Here is a 19996-nt window from a genome sequence, read left to right on the forward strand (position 1 = left end):
CTTTTAGAAGCTGAGAGGGATCCTGTACACTACCGTAACTAGATATATAGACATCATAGACATGTATACCTTTAACAGCACTATTGATGCACTCATTTCTTCTGGCCTTGGCCTTTTAAAAGCAAAATTAGGTGACCCGGGCAAACTGTTACTTTTGCACAATGCTTTCTAGTCGCGTTAAAATCATGCATATTTAATTGTGTAAGATTAACATATTCATTTTTGCAAAGAGCGAAGTTCACAAAGGAACGGCCAACGATGTTGTAGGGGTAGTGAAGAATAATCGCTAGCGAGTAGCATTTTCTCAAGAAATGTTTAATTATTTGATATCCCTAATTCTTAACAGAAAAATCTATCAGCGACTTGAATAAATAAAATGTAAGAGGGAGCTCCCCTGGTTACTGTCCTGGGCTCAACAGAAGATCACATGACCGCGCGTTACGTGCAGAAATTGCGACGCCCCCAACCCCACCCGCCGCACGGCTTGGTTTCAACAACGTCCCAAGCCGTACCCGGATCGTAAACAAGCCAACCAGAGTTTCCATTGCTTTCGACTAGTTACAGTACAGAAATTAGCTTACATTGACTGGGTGTATTGGGGTATTAGTGTGTCGCAGTTTCACTTTTTCGATTCAGGATCATGGAAAATAAGGCCACGGAGCAAGGAGGAGCGACTGCTTTGCCTGTAGAGATGACCGCTGCGGAAGCAACCAACAGTGCCGACTCAGGCACTGCTCAGTCTAACGCTAGTGCTGATAATACCGTTCCAGGCCCTGCAGCGACGGTGCCGACACACAGTCTTTCCAAATCAACGCACATGAAGACGAAGAAACCTGCTCCTTTGGGCCCAAGAAATATAGCGGCTGCTGCCAGCCAGCGGCCATCGTCAGCATCGTCTCGACAACAAGATAGAATTGTTTCGCTGACGAGATCTACCGCAGCCAGCGCGGCACGTACGACTACCAGCTCTGCAGCGACGGCATCGGCTCGCGAGAGGACAACGACGTTCAATCCCCCTTCCCGACTTCTCGCGCCGACGGAGGCATCAAAAGCGCATGCTTCCGCTCCGCGAAATGCCGAGACCCGCCCTCCTATTCGTTCTAGACCACGAGCATCTGCTCCGTCGGCTGTGGGGAATTCGATCAGACCTGTGCAAAAAGCTTCGACGAAATCTGCTGGGGCCCGGCCGTTCGCCGAGTCAACTGCTAGCTCTTTAAGATTGTCTTCTATTGCAGGGAGTAAACCCCTCGCGCACACACCGCGTGAAGATAAGGCAGTACGTACACTTCGCAATGAGGTTGTGCACATTAAGCCCGAAGGTCCGGGTGGTCTAACTGCTGAGCGCGAGGCAAAGGCTGCAAAACCACACCATGAAAATACGGCAGAAGAACTAGTTATTGCGGCTGTTGGAAGTGCTCACAAGACTGATGCGATGGAAGACAAAACTGATGACGCGGACACAATCGAGAGGGACAAAAAGATGTCGGAGTTATCCGCTGAGCTGGACGCGTCTACTAAGAAACTACATGATTCGGTCAGTCATAAGTCGTGTGGAGTGGTGGTTTGAGTGGTATACTGATACAATATCTCGTATTAGACTTCCATAATCCAGCAGCAAGCGGATAATATTGCCGGCTTGAAAACGAAATGTTGTGAATACGAACAAAAAATTACTGAGCTGGAGAAGGAATTAGCAGTTGCAGACGAGAAACATGACGCTGCAATTGCGAAATTGCAGAACGAATTAATCAGTAACAATCAAATGCATGTAACTGAGATAGGAAACTTGCAGAGCGAACTATCTGCATACACGAAAAAACATGAAGATCAAGTCGCCGTTTTCTCTGAGAAACTGGTAGCAGCTGAGGAGCAGATCAACCTACGCGAACGAGAGTTGGAAGGAAACTCCAAGGTCATCAAGAGCCTACAGGAAGAGCTTAATACGACCGTCGAAAATATGGAGGAAGCTAGGAAGGCAGAGTTGGAAAAACTCGCCAAATCGTACGATGGATGGAGAGATAAAGCATACGTTGATGGGCTCCAGAAGGAACTTGAGACCTTGAGGGTTTCTGCGCAAAATGACACTGAGATTTCCTCTCTCAAGAAGACTATTTCCGATTTGGAAGCCAAGAAGCCAGGGCAGAAGGATCTAATAACAGCACTGGAAACGAAAGTCGAAGTACTTACAGCCACCATTGAGAGTCAAGGTGAACAGAACACAATCCTCGGTGCTAGTAACGAGAGTCTCTCAAAAGAGGTCGAAAAGCTTGTACGTCAGCTCTCGGAAACAAAGCAAGAGCTCCAAGATGTTCTCGCGCAGCACAACCAATTGGAAGCATTGGCAACCGTATTAGAATCCGAGAAGGCCACTGCGGACAAGAATATGGCGGATATGCGTCAGATATTTGGAGAATTGGAGAGAAATGTGGATTCTTTAAATTCCGAGCTCAGGGCCTGACACACGGTGAAAGTAAAAATTTCATTACGTGATTAGACTACATCGGTGAGAATGCTGTTTTTATTGGTTTTTGAAATAATAATACAAGTTTGTGACAATTTATGAACAACGCGATTGATCGCACCAAAAATGCATTCACGATTGTACAGATAGATTCGGATCTATGATACATTTTATTCAAAGACGATTTTCTTCCCTTTAAAATCAATATGTTTGTTCTTCTGTTGTCGTGCTTCCCAAGATGGATGCAGCGGCTTATTCTCAACTGCCTGGTGTTCCGATTTCTGGTCATTAAAGGCAGAATCGGTGACTTTGTCTATCGCCTGCAGCCCTCGCTGAGCAAGGCGCTCCCGTCTTTTCGTTTGTTTTCTCTGCTCCTTTTCCGTCCGTTCCTGCTCCTTCCTTTTCAGATGAGCAGCATTCTTACCGTATTTCTGCTCCCAAATCTTCTGACGAGCGCGCTGACCTCGGCGATTCTTTCGATGTGTCGTGGGACCCTTTTTTGCATTATGTTCCTCATCATATAAGTCGTCATCGGATTCAGATGGCGAGATGTAGCCCACGTTGAGCGAAGGAAGAACAATAGTTTGGGCCATTTTGACATCTGTCTTTGGTATTTCAACTTTTGTTTTAAATGGTTCCGTTCTAGACTTCGCCTGCTTGATAGCGGGTTCTAGAAGCGAAACACTTTCTTCTCGTCCATCGCTCCCGTACTGTAGTTCTGGATCTTCGTCGGATATCTCATTGTAGTCAATATTCTCATCGTCTGCATCTCCCTCAGTCTCGCCCTCATCGCTCTCGTTGACTATGAGACCTTCGTATTGCGATATGTCAATTTCCGACGAGCTTTCCTCGTCTTCGTCTTCAGATCCTTCCTTATCGTCGTCATCGTGATCTCCATCCACCTCGTCGCTCCCTTGGTCCTCGTCGTTGCTATCCGATACTTCATCTCTGTCTTCGACATTGCTCCCTTCGTCAGCGTAGTCTGGCTGAGGTGCTTGTCGTACTTGCCCCTGACTTTTTGTCTCTTTCTTGCTATTTAGCGAGTTGTGCGCCAGCTCGACTGCTGTGACAATACCGTCTACTGCCTCCGCAACAACAGTCTGAACAGTCTTAGTCTTAAACAAGCGAGCAATAATATCTTGCTTTATTGCAGCTAGTTCGGGCTCGGGTTTGTCTTCACCTTTCTCAGACTTGTCCGTCTCGATATTGGGCGGTGAGTTAGGGAGAAGCTGTGACGCGTATAGAAATCGGTTTCTTCGCAGTCGTTTCCACAAGTGTGCCTGTGCAATTCCGTTCGTATCAAGCACCTTGATGACCAGTAATTCTTGCTCGTGCTTCAAGATTTCATCCTCTTGGTTTGTGGTCCTAACAATCCGTTGTTAATCATTGTTGTCAGATAAATAGTGACAGATATTTACCTGGCTTCCTTCAACTTCCGAACGATTCTCTGTGTCTCAAACGGCTTCGCCTTCTTCAAACTGCGTCCCAACTCTTTGATCCAATAATAAATTCTATTCTCAACGAGCTTTCTCTTTAACTCCAACGCACGTTTCGCCAATACTTCCGCATTTTCTTCCGTGCTTTTAACTTCCGTGTCTTTTCTTTCCTCACTGAGTTTGGTGGCATTCTGTTGGACTTTCTTGATTTTCCTGTTGATGCGATCGACAGCTAACTTGGTCCTTACCAGTCGAGGTTTCTTTGATCCCTTTGCAAGTTTGGACTCTAGTAGATCTAGCTCCCATAGTACATTTTCTCGCTTTCGCTTAGGTTGCATATAAGTACTGGATACAGCTGCCATTTTGTCCTGGAGACCAATTGCAATGTTGATATGAACTAGGATACAGATGAAAACTTCGGTGCGGCTTTTTGTGTGAGAAACCTCCCAACTTCTCCCGCATAACTAATTCCTCATGTAGCTTGCAAATACGGAGAAGCAACATCATTTACCTCCCTATTTGGCCTTCAAAAATACGGAACGATAATGGAGCCCACCATCAGCCTATCCGAGCAACGAGAGATGTTGCTCGAAACATATAACCACGCCAGCATCGAGCAATTGCCAACGCCGAGCTTCATTGTCGACTTGAATGTAGTGAAGGATAATTGCCGGCGAATGCTAGATGGTCTTGAAGCTATTAGTCCTGATCTACGGTTTCGTCCACATGTGAAGACGCATAAGGTATTAGTTTGCTTCTCAGGATGTCTAGGAAATAATGGCATAATTGAAAAGTAGACAGCCGAAATCGTTAGGCTACAACTCGACAATGGCCGCAAGCATCAATCTGTCGTTGCTTCAACTATCAGTGAAATCCGCGGCCTCGCACCACTCGTCCAAGATGGCACAGTGAAAGATATCCTATATGGTATTCCACCGACGAAGTCCAAAATTCGGACTCTGGCAGGAATCGCCCAGCAGTTGCATCAGTTTGGTGCAAGGCTGAGACTGATGATCGATTCACCGGTGCAACTCCAATTCTTAAGAGACTACTCAAAACGTCATCCTGACTACGGTTTACCCTGGTTGATATTTATCAAGATTAATGTTGGTGATAATCGTGCAGGGCAAACCATCGCCGGATCTGAGCTTACCGAAGTCATCAAGCAAACCATTATTGCAGAGAATATCAGCTTGTACGGGTTCTATACCCATGCCGGTGGCAGCTACTCGTCTACAAGCTTTGATTCTGCAAGCGAGTTCTTGGACAAAGAAGTCCGGAGCGTGTGCGAAGCCTCTGCACTCGCGAGGTCGATACTTTCAACGTCAGAAGCCCTACAACGGAGATTCGTGTTGTCTGTCGGTGCCACGCCAACAGCGCATACGTCTGCGAAGGCATTTGAAATGACAAAGAACCTTTTTACAAAAATTATGGAGAATGATGATCTGGAAATTCATGCCGGAAATTATGCGATGCTTGATATGCAGCAGGTTGCTACTAGTCTCGTTTCGCCTTCGAATATCGCTGGGAGAGTGGTTGCGGAGGTTATCACATATTATTCCGACCGGAACGAGTATTTGATTGACGCGGGCGTGCTGGCACTCGCGAGGGAACCAGGAAGAATACCAGGGATTGCCACAGTCAAGGGCCAGAGAGTGTCGGGTGAACGATGGATAGTCGGCAGAGTGAGCCAAGAGCACGGCATAATTACGAAGAGGTCTGAGAACATTGAGAACGTTCTTGAGGAACCATTGGACGATGCTACAATCCCCAAATCGTGGACTCCTGGTGACAGAGTCATACTCCTCCCTCAACATAGTTGCATTACGTCGTCGATGTATCAGTGGTACTATGTTGTCGAGAACGATATCGTGGTCGATGTCTTTATCCCGTGGAGAGGGTGGTAATTAAGTCACGTGAACTACTTGTGACTCAGAGATAGCTTCAACGAGCTACTATAAATTAATTAAAGGCGCATTAAATCGCATAAAATGCTAATAGAACATCACGATCCGAAGCAAGCATATACCGTTTTAATAAATAATCAACATATATATATCCATAAAACCGTGACAAATACTCCAGAAGGAGTTAAATACATGGCAATGATATCTAGGAAAAAGCAGAAAATATCATGAATGACAGAAACCGGAATCAGTGCTCGCCATGAACTAAAAGAGACATAACTAATGAATACAACTATTACCGCGCGCCATGCCAAAAATAAACATTAATATAAGCAAAATATAGACGAGAAAGGGCCAAGGCACAAAAGGAGAGCCAAACAAATAGCACATGAAATATCGCAAGTAAACAAAGTTGCAATGACATTCATGTTTGCACCGTATGAATAGGACATTCACCGACTCCCTTCTTCTCAAACCAAGCTTTGATGCATTTGCGGTGGTATACACATAAGCATTCAAGCCTGGCAACCAAGTCGTGTTTTTCAAATTCTTCGAAACAGATAACGCATTCTTTACCGACTTGTGACTCCGGAAGCTTATATACAACCATGCGATTCCGTCGTCTCTGCTGATCCGGCGATCCGTTGAATGTGGCATTGGTTAGACAAGTGTTGACATGAGCTTCCCGCTCCTCTTCTGCCTTGAGCTTGGACAGCTTGAAACCACAGATAGGGCAGGCATCCTCATCGTCATCATCAACGTCTGCCTCCTCACGTCGGAGTAGCCGGAAACCGGTGCGGCCATGAGAAGACATCTGCGACAATGCATTGATCGGTACAGTCGACTCGACTGTTGATGTTTTGCTATTGATGGGGCCACTTGTGCTGGCAGACGGTATTGGCCCAAGGTCACTGGAAGATCTGCTGCCACCGTAGCCAACGAAACGGAACGCAGATGTGAGTCGGTTAGAGGCCGATTTCACTTCAGGTAGAGATGTTTGCGCGATGACAGTCTGATTTGAAGAGGATGCGGATGGTGAAATAGGGGGAATTGCGGTAATTTCGAGCCGTTGCGATGGACTTTGCGATAGGGATGACTGCGATATCCTGTGCCGGCTGTGTAGACGTCGGGAGCTGGTACTAGTTGTGCGACGCGGAACGAAATCTGACGAGGCAGCGGAAGATTGCGAGAAGGGGCCTGAAGGGCTCGTACTTGTAGTTATAATGGCACCTTTGGAGAAAAGCGATGAAGGTGGGCTCGCGTGGGGGGCTCGCGATTGTGCATACAATATCGAAGGGAATTGCAAGGTACGTGACACAGCATCGGCTGACGGGAAGGAGGAATATGACGATGCCGAGGCTGATGCCGACTCAGGCTCTCGAATACAGTCATCGCATGTCCGCAAAAGCGTTCCTGCAGGCCCTGAGTATCGTTGATATGGGGAGAGGACGTATGTTCCTGGAGGATACGGGATATATGAGCTGGAACACTGACCGCAGACCACGCGACCACATATTCTATTTGGACACGACCATAGTTAGTCATACAACGAGTCACTTCGTACAAAAGTCAATCTCATTTACCTGCAATGATGTCTACGATAGAAAAACGTGAACGGTTGCTGGCATATGGGACAGCCAGAGACATCGGAATCAGCCTGCCATGGTGGGATGGTGGCGTCCTCAGCACCTGGCCTCTCCGCCGCTGGCGGCATGGCGGAGCTTGCAAATGCGACGGACGTTGTGGCGGTAAACGAGAAGCAGAATGTCTGGGACAGAGGGGCTGCTGCAGGAGATTTATAGAGTGAAGGACCGCAGACTTACACGAACATCGTATCTTCGGCCGTTGCGGAGTCAATCATCATTCACTGCCAGCTTCAGTCAGCTGGCGGCCCGGGCGGTGTTGGTACCTTCAATCGCCAAAAACCTGAACAAAATTGCCCTAACTACTCAGTTTCTGGATTAGCGGCACAAGCATCCTAAACCGTTTATAGTTAGCGTAGAACTCTAATTCTTGTGCTGGCTCACCCCATCTCGATATTAATAATCCGTCTGTATGAGTATATTGTCCTATATACACCCGGCCCAAAATCGCGATAATATATACAAGAGAATTTCAAATCAACTATGCACAGTCATGCTCGCATGTGAGTATATACAACAAAAGCCCACCCAAAAAGTCTACTAATATAACTGTAGAATAATCTGTACATAGAGGTGATAATAAACTTGAAATGTCATTCTTCTATTACTCGTACGTGAATACGTTCTCTTCGGTTAGTACTTCCGGTGCTTTCAACAAAAGATATTTTCGAACGGGATCGACAACTTCGATTTCGTTACAGACAACAAATGTCCCAGCTTTAAGCTTTTGTGACGGCCCAAACTTTACATCCACACGGGACATATCCTCAAGGCAATAAGCAAGAGTGGCGTCTGGATATTGAGAATTATCAAGAAGAAAGCATGTCAATCTCAGCTGTGCTTTTTCGCCGAGTTCCTTGTAGCCCTTTCCCATCCACATGAGGCTACTGGACAAACTAATGTGCCGGTTAATTGCAAGCTTCGTCTCACATTGTGTGACAATATTTTTGATATCTTCTTCGCTGAATGGTAAGGTCTCGCCTTTGATACTAGCTTCTAACTGCCAATGCGCAACCATATCAAGATACCGTCGAAGCGGAGAGGTAACTCGAGTATATCCGTCTCTAGCGCCAAGATCAAAATGCGGACCTGCAGTTGTAGAGTAAAACGTAGGTACGCTTCCAAGACTAAATAACGACTTTAGCTTCTGGAATCCGTGAGAAGTGAAGTCGTCATCCGTCAGCATTTCGCGTGAAGATATGCCTTCGACCTGGTCCTGAACTCTGAAGGGCAATGGAATATTTCGTTCTGTCGCAAAGCGTGCGGCCACTCGCGACGCAAGAATCATGAGCTCAGCGACGAAGTACCTTGAGACAACATTCGAATAAGAGATATTGACCTGCGGTGAGAGTTCAGGATAATAATACAATGGACGCTCTGTGCTGACATCGGAGATGTTGATAGTGGGAGGCGACGACACACTGAGAGACGCAAATGAAAATGGACGCACACTGGCGCGCTCTTTCGCGCGACGTAAGATAAGACGCCGAGAAATTCTATAGGCTTCGTTGAGCCGATTTCGGTCGTCCGGCGTGAGATCGTCAGCTGTACCGTAATTCACTAATGTACTGGAATTTGGCGGTAACTGAAATTGTTTCGGAAGTCCCTCGTCACTGAAGTCCATTTTCCATCCCATCGCCCTGTCTACATCATCATAAATCAGAGACTTGACGTTTCTGATGATCGAAGGTCGAACCATAACGTCAAGCAGTGTCGCATCCGACGTTCTCACCTTAGCCGAGAATGTTAACGCTCTGCAATAATCTGATCCATTCTTGATGACTAAACCGGAGACAGTCGCAAGAGCCCTAGGAACCATAGGTCGACTGAAGGCCGTCCCGTATATTGTTTCAACACAATCTGAAGCCTCAATCGCGATAGGGTGATCTGGATGCACGACTGCACATGGGTCTGCAACATGAACGTGCAACCAGCATTCCTCGCCACCGTCGATGTACTCAATTGAAATGCCATCGTCAATCTCTTCAGCTCCGAAGCCGTCGATGCAGTACGCTGGCAAATCGCCAAAGTCATATCGAAGACCATTCATTGAATCCTCAAAATTTAAATCCTGTAGTGTGACTAGTTTGTTGTCCATTTCTTTCTCTAGCGCCTTGAATTTCAGTTTCGTCGGATCTTCCAGAGGTAATCTATCGAGTGGATTCAGCATTGCTGTGTTATACCACGGCGAAAATACACCAATTTCATAAAGATACTGATATACCACGACGTGATCGACCGTCAGATCATTCCACATGTCAACTTCTCGTACAAAGCGTCCAACGATCGCTCTCGTCATCTGGTCCTCTCTATGTGCAGAGCACAAGAAAACAAAATGCTTGACAACCTCAATAATAGCTTGCTCCTCTTCCGTGAATGTGACGTCTGGATGATAGAACGCGACGTCCTTTCCGAGCAGCTCGCTGTGGACACGAGTCACGTCTTCGCTGATTTTCCCCTGAGATGTATTACTTCGGTAATACCTGATCAGCCGTCTTGATTTTTGAATAAACTCCTGAGCAATCGGGCCATTGATGTCACGTAAATACTCAGCTCCCTTTTCATATTTTTCGACTGTTGAGACACTAGTCGCGCTATACATAACATGCATATACCGTCTGCGACCTGTACGTGTCCATCTAACCGTGTCGTCATCCAATGCCAACAAAACGGTGTAGTAGAACACGTTCAGCAATGACTTGTCAACTGCAAACTTCTTCATAATATGATCACAAATTTCAAACAATGAGTATATCCTATAGTCGTCCTTCGCGGCCAGATCATCATGAGCTTGTGCTATTAGATTCCTTATTCGGGAATTCAACCTCAAAACTTCGCTCTGGAAGAGCCGTAGCGGTTGGCAAACATATCGACTAACAGCTGGAGGCGCCACTATCGCGTTCACCTTTGACGACTCAGTGACTTTGCGATCTTCCGCTGAGATATCTTCCATTGCCGTTCCTTCGAACAACGCATCGTTCTCATCCAGTGGTGTATATACAATAGCATTCCGCGCAATGAATTCCGGCGTAAACTCTTTAATAGCAAATTCTATAGCTGAAGCAGTCACACGACGAAGAGATCGAGCTGTAGTAAGCAGTATAAAGCTTGTAAACGCGCCCCGTCGAACAATCTTCACTATTACCCCAAGCTGCCCTTCGTTATCCGCTACGAGATCGCCGACTTCGAGCCTAGTGACCCTTTTCTCTCGCACAGGTTCACCAAAAAGTCGCGCTCGTGTCATATCTGGAGGATCGTCGTACAAAGGTGAAAGCTCCGCTAGATGCTCAAGACGATCCCGCCGCCGCTCAATGCGACCTATAATACCGTCGATCAGCTCCCGATTTGAAGTGTCAGTCTTGACCACCTCTTCGACTGTCGGTAACTTCGATATCGGAGAGTCCGTCAAAATCTTTGACAAATCCTCAACCGATCCTTGTCCTTGACTTGCTCCTCGTTGAAGGGCTTTCTGTCCTCGAGGACCTCGAACAAAGTCATGTTCGGAGCTGGAAAACTGCTTAAGACGAGCAAATGACGCGTTGAATTTACCTGGCGAGTCTGACAAATGTGCCCATATTGATTGCCTGGTGCACATGCGCACCAGTGGCCTCATCATGGTCTACACTCTCCCCGCGGAATTCTCGAAGAGATTGATCTATGGACAACTCGGTGTAGTAGGATGCATTGCTTCAAACTTTTGTAAATTCGCCGTAAATTTTAACTCACCCTGCCCGAGTGACTTCCCAACAGTTAAGGTTTGCATGAATTAACCCTAACCCAATACGTTGTTGTGCGATGGTAACTCTAATCAAGCAGCTTTTGACGTTTAGAATTCTGTAGTTTACATTTCTAACATTGACGACTATGTACATATACAATTAGAAATAATGAAACACGTAACGACACGACGCCTCTACAAGTTGCAATGCGTGTCTATAATAATCTACCTAAATTGTCCTCCTAGATAAATAACCCTCGTCTCCGCCATCCCAACCTCCATACACAAATCCATGTAATTACGGCAATGACACAGCTCGTCCCAGTGATCAAAAACGTGTCTTGATAGCAGTTCAATCCGTAACATAGTCGTTCACCGTGCGTATGGTAGTCATAGATCACAGCGTATATGAGCTCATAGACGATTGAGCCCATGGCAGGAAATACGAACAATACACCGTAAATCATGCCAAATCGCTCCGCACCCCATACCAGCGACACTATGGTAGGCGCTAGGGTAAAAATTGCACCATAGCCTGCACCGAGCAAAATGCTTACGGTCCAAAACCACCAGCCATTGCTGACTTGAAGACCACCCAGTCCAACAAAGAAGTGACCGAAGACCAAAAGTACTGTAAAGAAAAGCATCACCAACATGCGACTGTACCTTCGCCCTTTTTTAGAAGAAATACGATCGGAGACAACACCAGCAATGATTCGCATCGATGCGGACGAGAATGATAAAATAGAAATGTTGGTGGCAGCGGAAGGACCAGGTGCTGACAATGACCGGATTAAACTACCCATGTTATTGAGGAACATTTCGCCCGGCCCGATAGCTGTGAATAGACCCAGTGCAACTCCCCAGGCTGTCCAATCTTTGGCGAAAGCCAGAACCATCTGGCTTCGTGTAAGCGCAATGGTCTTAGAGTCACCATCGTCATCTCTGTCTTCTTCTTCTGCAGTTATACTACTTCCATTATGCGCACGTAAGCTATCTTCGAGTAATGGAGCCTCCTCATCTGGCAAAAGCCTAATCGATGGAGGTTGTAGTTCCTTGGCGGACAAAACTACCGCGTCAGGTTTATATCCAAAGTGATACCCAACCGTAGCGATGAGCCCGATTGTAGCTAAGAATATGGCGAAGAATGAGAATAGTCCTGGCACTCGCACTTCCCCAGACTGTCTATCTATATAGAACACTGCAGCGACTTGTGATTGCCATAAACTTGAGAGACCGTATGCTGTAATCGGCAAGCCTAGTGCTAATCCGCGGTTTGAGGTGAACGTCTTCGCGCACGCGGTGATAGAGCCGAAGTACATGCATGATGTGCCACCGCCAATGAGAAGGAATGAGATCATCATTGTGAAGTAGGGGAGTTGAGCAGCGTACGCCCACGCCGCTAGAGCATACGCTACTCCAAATAACATTGCCGCAAGAAAGGAAAGGACTGCTGAGCCGTACACGTCTGCGGAAATACCAACGATTCTGAACATAAGTCAATGTGTACAGATAAAGTAATAGATACCAAAATCACATACGGTGTTGTGAGATACATTCCTGCTTCCCCAAGAATGGATAGCAGGTTCACTTGCACTTGTGAATACCCCATATGCGTCTGAAATTGTGGAGCGTATAACGAGAAAATCATGATAGATCCGGCGCAGATGCTAAGGACTATTTAAGCAACAACGTTTCAGCTAGGTCAGGTCGGTACTTACCAGCTTAATAATGCTGAGGCATATGTAATGGCTTTTTTAATTTTCACTCTCCGAGCTGCGAGTCCTCGATAGCGTGCATCATCATCTAAAATACCATCGTCCACAATTGACATTTCGTTGGCCGCCATTCCGCCGTCAGCGACCAGCTTGGCTCGCTGCTCCAGGAGGTCTGCCAGCGAAACATGGCCTCCTGTGGCTGCCGCAAGCCGGTCCTCATCAGGACGTAATAGTGGATCCGTCACCACCATCAATAGGTCCTGGGTATAGCTGACGTGCGAGTGTATAGAGAGCTGTTCGGGCTCGTGGGAGCAAGGCCCGAGACAAAGTAGGTGTCATGGGTAAGGGTATTGACAAGATTGCCACATTTAAGGCTACTCAATGACAGTGGTCCATTAAGGTTTCAGCATGCAGCAACTGATAGCGACTAATGGCGCACGAGCCAAAGCTGAGTGCTAAGTGAAGCGCCGCATTACTAAATCTTAACACCTCTGCTGGGTAAACAGCAATCGGAATCGCTCCCTGAGGACGTGGCACATAAACTCGTTCCCAGACGACTCATCAGAACTGGAACTCCCGGAACTGACTTCATTAGTCACAATCCCAATATGAAGGATATTACTGTTTTTGCGGTTGTGATATGCCGTCCATGAATTATTCAAACTAGCAAGTGATATCGGTATCGGCAGAGGCTGCGAGCAGACTTGGAACGCGGTGGATATTGATCGACATCAGAATGGCGCCAGTTGACTCGTTGCCAGACGAGTTGCTAGAGAAAATCGTGGGACATCTTGTCCCCCCATTTTCGACATCAGCTCCTCTGCCGTTGAAGCGGAACATGTTTTCACTGGACAAAACTAAGACTAATAGACTAAGCGCGAAGCCCGTGCTCGATGGCCCAAAGCGTGTCAGTATTGTCACAACAACTAGCTCGTCGTCACGGTCGTCGACGGATTATGGAGACTTGAATAATTTGGCAAGAGTGAATAAGAGATTCAATTTTATTGTTATTCCGATTTTATATCAAAATCTTACGTTACGAGTCACGGAGGTGACTCATACTCACGAACAATTGCTCAGAGTCGTAAGAGGGTACGTGATATCTGTTGTCGTTACCTGCGAATGACATGCTGACTGCGAAATATTTAGATCGACTGGAGCGTTTATTCGTGCTGTGTCAATACGAGATCCGGATCCCGTTGCGCACCCGAGGATTATCACTCCAAACTACCGCAACAATCTGATATTTGCATTTTCAAATTTCCTTATACACTTCTTCGATGCCTTATCAGAGCACTCTATGCTTGAGTGTTTTCATTGGAACGTATTCGACACGTTGGTGATGCCTCCAATGTTCATGGATTTCCTCCCTCCCGGTATTCAAGAATTCACACTTGACCAGGGCCGGGTCATTCCTGTCGGCATATATTCAAATCTCCGCAAATTTGTGTACCGTGCTCATATGCTCTCGTGTACGTCAAATTGTGTCTACGAGCGACGAATCAGCAGATTGCTTTACTTTAATTTTGAGAACCTAAAGTTTCTGCAGCTACAAAACGTTAATCTGGCTGTATGTTTCGAATTCAGATCAGCATACTATCCTTCAACCTCAATCGAAAGTATTCAAGCAAATAAAATCCAAGCGGCAGCGTCGACGCCAGACGCGGCGTCCACCAGTGATCGATTGACGCCATTGATAGTGCATTCATCCACGATTCCGGCATCAGCAGGTTCGAATTCATTGTTACTTTCAAGTTCACATTTATCATCCGAGAATCATGCGCAACCACCTTCAGTTTCATCTCCAACATCTCCAACCTCAGAAGTTTTACCTGCACCACCAGCTGGATCAAGCAGCTCACTCTTCTCTCCTGCCTCCTCGGCTCCCTCATCTCCATCGAAATCCACAACGCTAATCCAGCCACGGACTGGAGTCCCAAGTCAACTCATTAATTCGTCGCGGTCAACAAGCACCCCATCCGTTTTTTTTGTTTCTCCACCACCGCCAGCGGAGCATAAGCCCATACTGTTTCCAAACCTTGAAACTGCGTGCTTCACAGATTTTTTTACTGCGTCGTCGGTATCCTCGTACACCTGTGAATGGCTAATCGACTTACTAAATGACCACCGCTGCAATAAAGGCCTAACAATTAAATACGCGAGTAGATGCGTCGGCAAAGACGCGATTTTTGCGCGAGAATGGGGCCTGTGGGTACCTGATCCTGACGCGATGGGGTTGAACGGACAGAAACTCTCAGACGAAGAGTCGTTTCGGCGCGCCGGTTGGGGTGGTGGGGTGAAGACCGGGATATGGAAAGGATGGAATTGGGAGTATTCCACTATCAAAGGATGGTCCATGACAACCACTATTGGGCAGGGGTTATAAATTATTTTATGCACGAATAAATAATTTGATTTGATTTAATGTATAGTCAGCTATGTATTATCGTGAAGTTGTGGGATTATTCTATGCTTTGGCTCATGGTGCTTGCATTTCGGCATATAAAATTATTAACGTAACCGATAGACAAGGAATAAATAAATCAATTTATAGACAATGATTCATCTTTGGACTGACGATATTTATGAATAGGTTTGTTGAAGATTTAAGGACCGCAAAACTACTATTGCAATCACAGTTCCTATTCCAGCATATATATATTTGTACACGACTTATTTGTAAATCAACGCAACACCTTCGTCCGATGCTGTAATAATCGTCCGTCCACCATCCGCTAAAGCGAATCCAAGCACACCGCTAGAATGACCTGTGCCCTTCCACAGCTGCTCTCCCGATCGCACATCCCATTTCGTGACAGTGCCATCCATGGAGCTACTAATCAACTCTGCCGTTCCAGGGATGAACTCCACCTTGGTAACAGCCTCGCCAACTTCCAAAGGTCTCCGGACACGCCAGGATCCAGTGTCAAAGATGCAAATGACACCGGCAACGAGACTGACAGCTAAAACGCTCATGACCTCGCACCAAGCGATTCCCTCGACCGATCGCTCCTCCTCCGGCATGTCTGTCTTTCCAGTCGCGCCCAGCACGTCCACAGTCGCGATGATACTTCCGGTCCTCGTTCCCACGATCGCGACTTTGCCATCCGCGGCGCCGACCGCGACGGATGTGCCGGTGGGATGCAAGCTTAAATTAACCCACGGGGCTTCATAATGGAACTGCGCAGGCGAAATTTTATAATTCTGCACTCCTGTCGGTATACTCCACGAGATCAGCGTTCCGTCATCCGAGATAGTCAGGAGATTGATTTCTTCTTCGCCGCCCTCGGTGGCGGGAGAAGCTGCTGGTATAAATACGCCTGCTGTGCATGACCCGCTATGTCCATACAATACGGATAAATGTTCAAATTTAGGCAACAGACTGTACACCCACGCCGAGCCATTATTCGCGCCAAAGGCGAAAAGGGGCTGAGTAGGGTGAAACGCTACCCAAGTAACTTCCTCAACTTCTTCCACAGAATCCCTGAATTCCCATTTCTGCCCCCGAGCTCGAGCACGCCATATCCGCACCCTACCATCCATACCGCCGGTTATTAGCCATTCTCCATCAGGCGAGAAGCCACCCGCCACCAGCGAATCAGTGTGTCCGGACAACTGCGTGACAACTTTAGGGGGTACAGAGTTCGAAGTCCATACGTACCCCGTGTCGTCACCGCCGCCAGTGATAACAAGTGGTACCTTTGGATGCGTGCCGATTAAGAAAATTGAATCTGTATGTTTGTCAAAGTATGTCAGCGAGTTATTGGACATGTCTATTTCTTCTGCGTCGTCGTTTGCGTCGGGTTCGTTCTCGTCGTTGTCGGAGATGTCGGACATCGGGTGGTCTTCTTCGTTCTCGTCATCGGGGATAATGTCTAGGGCTGCGCTTGCGTCGAGATAAGTCTCCTCCTCGTCCAGTGGGATGCCGGTATGGTCGTCGTAGTTCATGATTGGAACGACAATGAGATGATTCGTCTTCAAGTCTATGTAAGCAAAACGATCCAGACAATTTGTAAACTCGAATTAGCCACTCGTCGAGTACCGCTCTTTTGTCAGGCGCAAAAGGAAAGTTGAGGGGAACATAAAAATTATCCGGCAGATCAACTTCCCTTTCGAAACTTTTTGCTTCCCGAGCATGAGAAATTACGATATTTCGTTGTCAGTGCGGCTGTGCTGTGGCGAAATACCACATCCTACCGTGAAGGAATTTAAATGTGCACCAGCCTAAGCATTGTTGTCTACACACTGCAACAAATTCAACGTATTTATCTAGCGGCAAGAATGAAATGAAATTATCTTCTGAAATTTGATAGAAATAGAGTATCTGTATACCTAATACAAAACTGTGATTTTTTAGGGAAATTAATCGACACGCAATCACGTTCCTTTCAACACCCGCCAGCAACAAAATACCAACTAATAAATTACAAGTTCAACGAAATACCGTTTTCACCAAAAACAGTGTTACTAATGGAGGGTACATTAATACTTGCAGGTGCATTAAAGCTTGAAGAGTCATTAAACGAAATAGATATAATAGACTCAAAGGGCCATGATTACGCCTATTTAGTGCTCTAATATAGACAGGTTGCCGGTGATCACAACGTTCTCCAGAATACTTCCGTTAGGAATGTCAATCTTCTGGCCGTCTGAGCAGACAATAATGACGGTGCCCTTCAATACAACACCCTTGCCGAGATTGACATTACCGGTGATGGTAAGGTGGTCGAGCTCGACAATCTTGGGCATATGCGGAATTCGCTTCTGGAAATCTGAGACCTTCTTGAAATGGCCTCCCAGCTTGATAAGAGGTGCAGGGCCAAATCGGCCAGGCGAGACCTCCAAGGTACCGTGAGATAGCGAATATAGGTCAGACTTGACTAAAAGCAAGTCAGAACAGGTCTTAACCGGAAGGAAGCGGCGACGGGGAACATTGACACCGTGTGCACTCTTGAAGTGGCGGATAGCAGCACCGACAGCTGTCTCGAGTTGAAGGACGTTGATGTCTGATTCGCCCTTGCCGACGGAAATGGTCTTCGAGTTAGGAATGATCTCGAGCTGGAGCTCGTTGTTCTCCACGATGCGCTTCATTGCCTTGAGGTTGATCCAGATGTTGTTGGTGTTGAAGTATTTAAACTTTTTAATGGACTTGAAGTCTTCTGTGTGGTCCTTTGGGACCTGGGCAATCTCAAGTAGCCGGACAGAGCCGTCGTAGTCGATAATAGTACCGCCTTTAACATCAGCGCGGGTCTTATCAGTCAACTCCATAATGTATTCGGACTTTGATTCGACCATGTGAGACAAGATTTTGAAGTCAACGACAGCACCAAGGTTGTCAGCGTTGGAGACGAAAAGGATTTCCTTTCCGCGAGAAAGAAGCTCGTCCAAAACTCCAGAGTTCTCGAGAGACTCGAATAAGTCTCCGTGTCCTGGGGGATACCATGAGTCAATAGGAGCATTGATATCCTTAGGGACAGGTAGCAGCGAGTCCCTGTACACTCTGGGGAACTGGGACTGGTTGAAGGTAATGATCTCGATGTTGTGGCCTTCGTACTTCTTAATGATAGACTGAGTATCATCGTCGGTGTTGAAGGAGTTCATGAGAACGAAAGGCACGTTGACGTCATACTTGCGGTTGAGGTACTCGATCTGTCGAACAGACAAGTCCAAAAATGACTGGCCCTCACGAACTTCAATTACTGACTTTGGGCCAACACAACCCATGGAAGTTCCAAGACCACCGTTAAGTTTGAGAACGACAAGCTTCGAAAGGAACTCGGTAGTAACGCTGTCAGGGAGGTCGTCGTAGGCAATGACCTGTTCAGGATTGGGAGGCTGGATTCGGTCCCAGTCACTGATCTTGTTAGAACTAATTGAATAGTAGTCAATTAGTGGAAGACTTACACAGCTGTTCCCTTGGCCTTGTCGGTCAAGTAGCGACGGAAGAGAGAGAAGAAGGCATCCATCTGAGTCTCGAATTGCTGTAGAAAGTTAGAATGTGCCAATAAGTATGAAACGGAAAAGTGTCGAGATTGTGTGCAGTTCGTACTGTGCCTAATTTTAATAACCAGGTCCCGAGCCGCATTGACACACAGGCGATCCATTGCAGAAACGCATGAATGGAGTAATTGAGGTTCTCCGAAGCTGCTTTAACGACGAGCGGAACGGCATTGCCAAACCGGCTAATACCAATCTCTAGCAAACCACCGGACACAATCGACGGCATCGAGACAGAACGACATACCTTACGCATTTTCGGATCGGGGACGGTGTCGGCGAGCTTATTGAGTGAATTTCTCATTTGGCTGGCGGCAATTGCAGTCGACGTGTTCTCGAATTGCTAGACACAAAAGTCCGCGCAACGCAGGAGCGTAGGCGCGCACATAACAAGTTAGCAATGGAGTAGACGGGTATGATGTCACCAAGCAAGAAGATAAAGAGTCTGTTTCAGGAAAAGAAATGGTGCGAACAAACATGGCTGCATTAACAATAACAGATACATCAGGAACGGAAATAATATTAGAGTACTTACGAAGGTGCTCTGGCTCTTTGCGTGTTTACGCTCAGAGGAGGTATTGCCATTTATAGAGGCCATTGCGATTGGAGACTATCGAGGCGCAAAGCTTTTTGGGGCGAGGACGAAGACAAATAAAGAAAGAAGGTTGTAGCGGAGATCTGAAGTAGATATGTATATAATGGTTGTAGTGGGTTGGTGGGTGGGCGGGGTAGTCACAGTGGGAAAGGGCAGACGAAGCGATATTGTTATTTTGAATGTAGCACACAATCGCGTTGGCGTGAAGCGCAGCGGCAACGCTAAAATTGAACACGAGGCGTGCGTCCATCGCTGGCTCAAGCTGCTGCTTCAGTCCTTCTAGGCCAAGGCGGACACAGACCATCACCCAACACTCCGGGTAACCCACGAAGCAACCAAAAAGCAGCAGCCAGGGGCAGCTTAATGCTTATATCATATATATCTAACTTATGTATACATTCACAACATCAACGAATTTAGGCTAGCAATCCACCACTCATGAGGCCTGTCCTTGTCAGCAAGCCACCGACGGTACTTCAAATTTCTTCTGCCGTTGCAACAGGATCTCCAGCGTTACAAAT

General features: G+C 46.8%; 9 protein-coding genes across 9 annotated transcripts; 3 read left to right on the plus strand and 6 right to left on the minus strand.

Annotated features, from left to right (window-relative positions):
• Positions 1 to 502: 502 nt before the first annotated feature.
• On the plus strand, positions 503 to 2655 carry V1513DRAFT_435478 (uncharacterized protein). The gene is made up of 2 exons (XM_066896628.1): positions 503 to 1534; positions 1598 to 2655. Exons 1-2 carry the CDS (start codon positions 641 to 643, stop codon positions 2456 to 2458), a joined length of 1755 nt encoding a protein of 584 aa, XP_066756651.1. The 5' UTR covers positions 503 to 640; the 3' UTR covers positions 2459 to 2655.
• Positions 2500 to 4373, minus strand: V1513DRAFT_482230 (Bud-site selection protein). The gene is made up of 2 exons (XM_066900386.1): positions 3880 to 4373; positions 2500 to 3826 (listed from the first exon to the last, which is right to left on the minus strand). The coding sequence occupies exons 1-2, from the start codon at positions 4257 to 4259 to the stop codon at positions 2632 to 2634; spliced, it is 1575 nt and encodes a 524-aa protein (XP_066756652.1). The 5' UTR covers positions 4260 to 4373; the 3' UTR covers positions 2500 to 2631.
• On the plus strand, positions 4362 to 5960 carry V1513DRAFT_435480 (uncharacterized protein). Its single transcript, XM_066896629.1, has 2 exons — positions 4362 to 4640; positions 4695 to 5960. Exons 1-2 carry the CDS (start codon positions 4443 to 4445, stop codon positions 5802 to 5804), a joined length of 1308 nt encoding a protein of 435 aa, XP_066756653.1. The 5' UTR covers positions 4362 to 4442; the 3' UTR covers positions 5805 to 5960.
• V1513DRAFT_435483 (FYVE zinc finger-domain-containing protein) lies at positions 5868 to 7682 on the minus strand. Its single transcript, XM_066896630.1, has 2 exons — positions 7388 to 7682; positions 5868 to 7321 (listed from the first exon to the last, which is right to left on the minus strand). Exons 1-2 carry the CDS (start codon positions 7516 to 7518, stop codon positions 6229 to 6231), a joined length of 1224 nt encoding a protein of 407 aa, XP_066756654.1. The 5' UTR covers positions 7519 to 7682; the 3' UTR covers positions 5868 to 6228.
• V1513DRAFT_435484 (uncharacterized protein) lies at positions 7683 to 11135 on the minus strand. Its single transcript, XM_066896631.1, has one exon. The coding sequence runs from the start codon at positions 11061 to 11063 to the stop codon at positions 8052 to 8054; it is 3012 nt and encodes a 1003-aa protein (XP_066756655.1). The 5' UTR covers positions 11064 to 11135; the 3' UTR covers positions 7683 to 8051.
• Positions 11136 to 11264: 129 nt separating this feature from the next.
• On the minus strand, positions 11265 to 13200 carry V1513DRAFT_435486 (major facilitator superfamily domain-containing protein). The gene is made up of 3 exons (XM_066896632.1): positions 12887 to 13200; positions 12707 to 12835; positions 11265 to 12653 (listed from the first exon to the last, which is right to left on the minus strand). Exons 1-3 carry the CDS (start codon positions 13132 to 13134, stop codon positions 11408 to 11410), a joined length of 1623 nt encoding a protein of 540 aa, XP_066756656.1. The 5' UTR covers positions 13135 to 13200; the 3' UTR covers positions 11265 to 11407.
• Positions 13201 to 15457, plus strand: V1513DRAFT_408032 (uncharacterized protein). The gene is made up of 2 exons (XM_066895666.1): positions 13201 to 13975; positions 14033 to 15457. The coding sequence occupies exons 1-2, from the start codon at positions 13620 to 13622 to the stop codon at positions 15267 to 15269; spliced, it is 1593 nt and encodes a 530-aa protein (XP_066756657.1). The 5' UTR covers positions 13201 to 13619; the 3' UTR covers positions 15270 to 15457.
• V1513DRAFT_435488 (WD40-repeat-containing domain protein) lies at positions 15344 to 17038 on the minus strand. Its single transcript, XM_066896633.1, has one exon. The coding sequence runs from the start codon at positions 16829 to 16831 to the stop codon at positions 15557 to 15559; it is 1275 nt and encodes a 424-aa protein (XP_066756658.1). The 5' UTR covers positions 16832 to 17038; the 3' UTR covers positions 15344 to 15556.
• A 127-nt stretch (positions 17039 to 17165) lies between these two features.
• On the minus strand, positions 17166 to 19657 carry V1513DRAFT_435489 (UTP--glucose-1-phosphate uridylyltransferase family). The gene is made up of 4 exons (XM_066896634.1): positions 19416 to 19657; positions 19128 to 19223; positions 18788 to 18864; positions 17166 to 18737 (listed from the first exon to the last, which is right to left on the minus strand). Exons 1-4 carry the CDS (start codon positions 19476 to 19478, stop codon positions 17450 to 17452), a joined length of 1524 nt encoding a protein of 507 aa, XP_066756659.1. The 5' UTR covers positions 19479 to 19657; the 3' UTR covers positions 17166 to 17449.
• Between the last annotated feature and the right edge of the window lie 339 nt (positions 19658 to 19996).

The sequence above is a fragment of the Lipomyces chichibuensis genome, assembly GCF_038497645.1.
Source record: "Lipomyces chichibuensis strain CBS 12929 unplaced genomic scaffold V1513scaffold_1, whole genome shotgun sequence".
Lineage (NCBI taxonomy): Eukaryota > Fungi > Ascomycota > Lipomycetes > Lipomycetales > Lipomycetaceae > Lipomyces > Lipomyces chichibuensis.

Bases quoted from the DNA above. Each gene is read 5' to 3' on its own strand.
- V1513DRAFT_435488 (XM_066896633.1), bottom strand. From the start codon at position 16,831: ATGAACTACGACGACCATACCGGCATCCCACTGGACGAGGAGGAGACT.
- V1513DRAFT_435489 (XM_066896634.1), bottom strand. From the start codon at position 19,478: ATGGCCTCTATAAATGGCAATACCTCCTCTGAGCGTAAACACGCAAAG. The intron at 19,224-19,415 runs GTAAGTACTCTA...TTTTGTGTCTAG, and splicing joins CAAAGAGCCAGAGCACCTTC to CAATTCGAGAACACGTCGAC. The intron at 18,738-18,787 runs GTAAGTCTTCCA...TAACAAGATCAG, and splicing joins AAGGCCAAGGGAACAGCTGT to TGACTGGGACCGAATCCAGC.
- V1513DRAFT_435484 (XM_066896631.1), bottom strand. From the start codon at position 11,063: ATGATGAGGCCACTGGTGCGCATGTGCACCAGGCAATCAATATGGGCA.
- V1513DRAFT_435478 (XM_066896628.1), top strand. From the start codon at position 641: ATGGAAAATAAGGCCACGGAGCAAGGAGGAGCGACTGCTTTGCCTGTA. The intron at 1,535-1,597 runs GTCAGTCATAAG...ATCTCGTATTAG, and splicing joins CTAAGAAACTACATGATTCG to ACTTCCATAATCCAGCAGCA.
- V1513DRAFT_435486 (XM_066896632.1), bottom strand. From the start codon at position 13,134: ATGGTGGTGACGGATCCACTATTACGTCCTGATGAGGACCGGCTTGCG. The intron at 12,836-12,886 runs GTAAGTACCGAC...AATAGTCCTTAG, and splicing joins GCCTCAGCATTATTAAGCTG to CATCTGCGCCGGATCTATCA. The intron at 12,654-12,706 runs GTATGTGATTTT...ACTTATGTTCAG, and splicing joins GGAATGTATCTCACAACACC to AATCGTTGGTATTTCCGCAG.
- V1513DRAFT_408032 (XM_066895666.1), top strand. From the start codon at position 13,620: ATGGCGCCAGTTGACTCGTTGCCAGACGAGTTGCTAGAGAAAATCGTG. The intron at 13,976-14,032 runs GTACGTGATATC...CGAAATATTTAG, and splicing joins TTGCTCAGAGTCGTAAGAGG to ATCGACTGGAGCGTTTATTC.
- V1513DRAFT_435483 (XM_066896630.1), bottom strand. From the start codon at position 7,518: ATGCCGCCAGCGGCGGAGAGGCCAGGTGCTGAGGACGCCACCATCCCA. The intron at 7,322-7,387 runs GTAAATGAGATT...GTGTCCAAATAG, and splicing joins TATCGTAGACATCATTGCAG to AATATGTGGTCGCGTGGTCT.
- V1513DRAFT_482230 (XM_066900386.1), bottom strand. From the start codon at position 4,259: ATGGCAGCTGTATCCAGTACTTATATGCAACCTAAGCGAAAGCGAGAA. The intron at 3,827-3,879 runs GTAAATATCTGT...ACGGATTGTTAG, and splicing joins CGGAAGTTGAAGGAAGCCAG to GACCACAAACCAAGAGGATG.
- V1513DRAFT_435480 (XM_066896629.1), top strand. From the start codon at position 4,443: ATGGAGCCCACCATCAGCCTATCCGAGCAACGAGAGATGTTGCTCGAA. The intron at 4,641-4,694 runs GTATTAGTTTGC...ATTGAAAAGTAG, and splicing joins CACATGTGAAGACGCATAAG to ACAGCCGAAATCGTTAGGCT.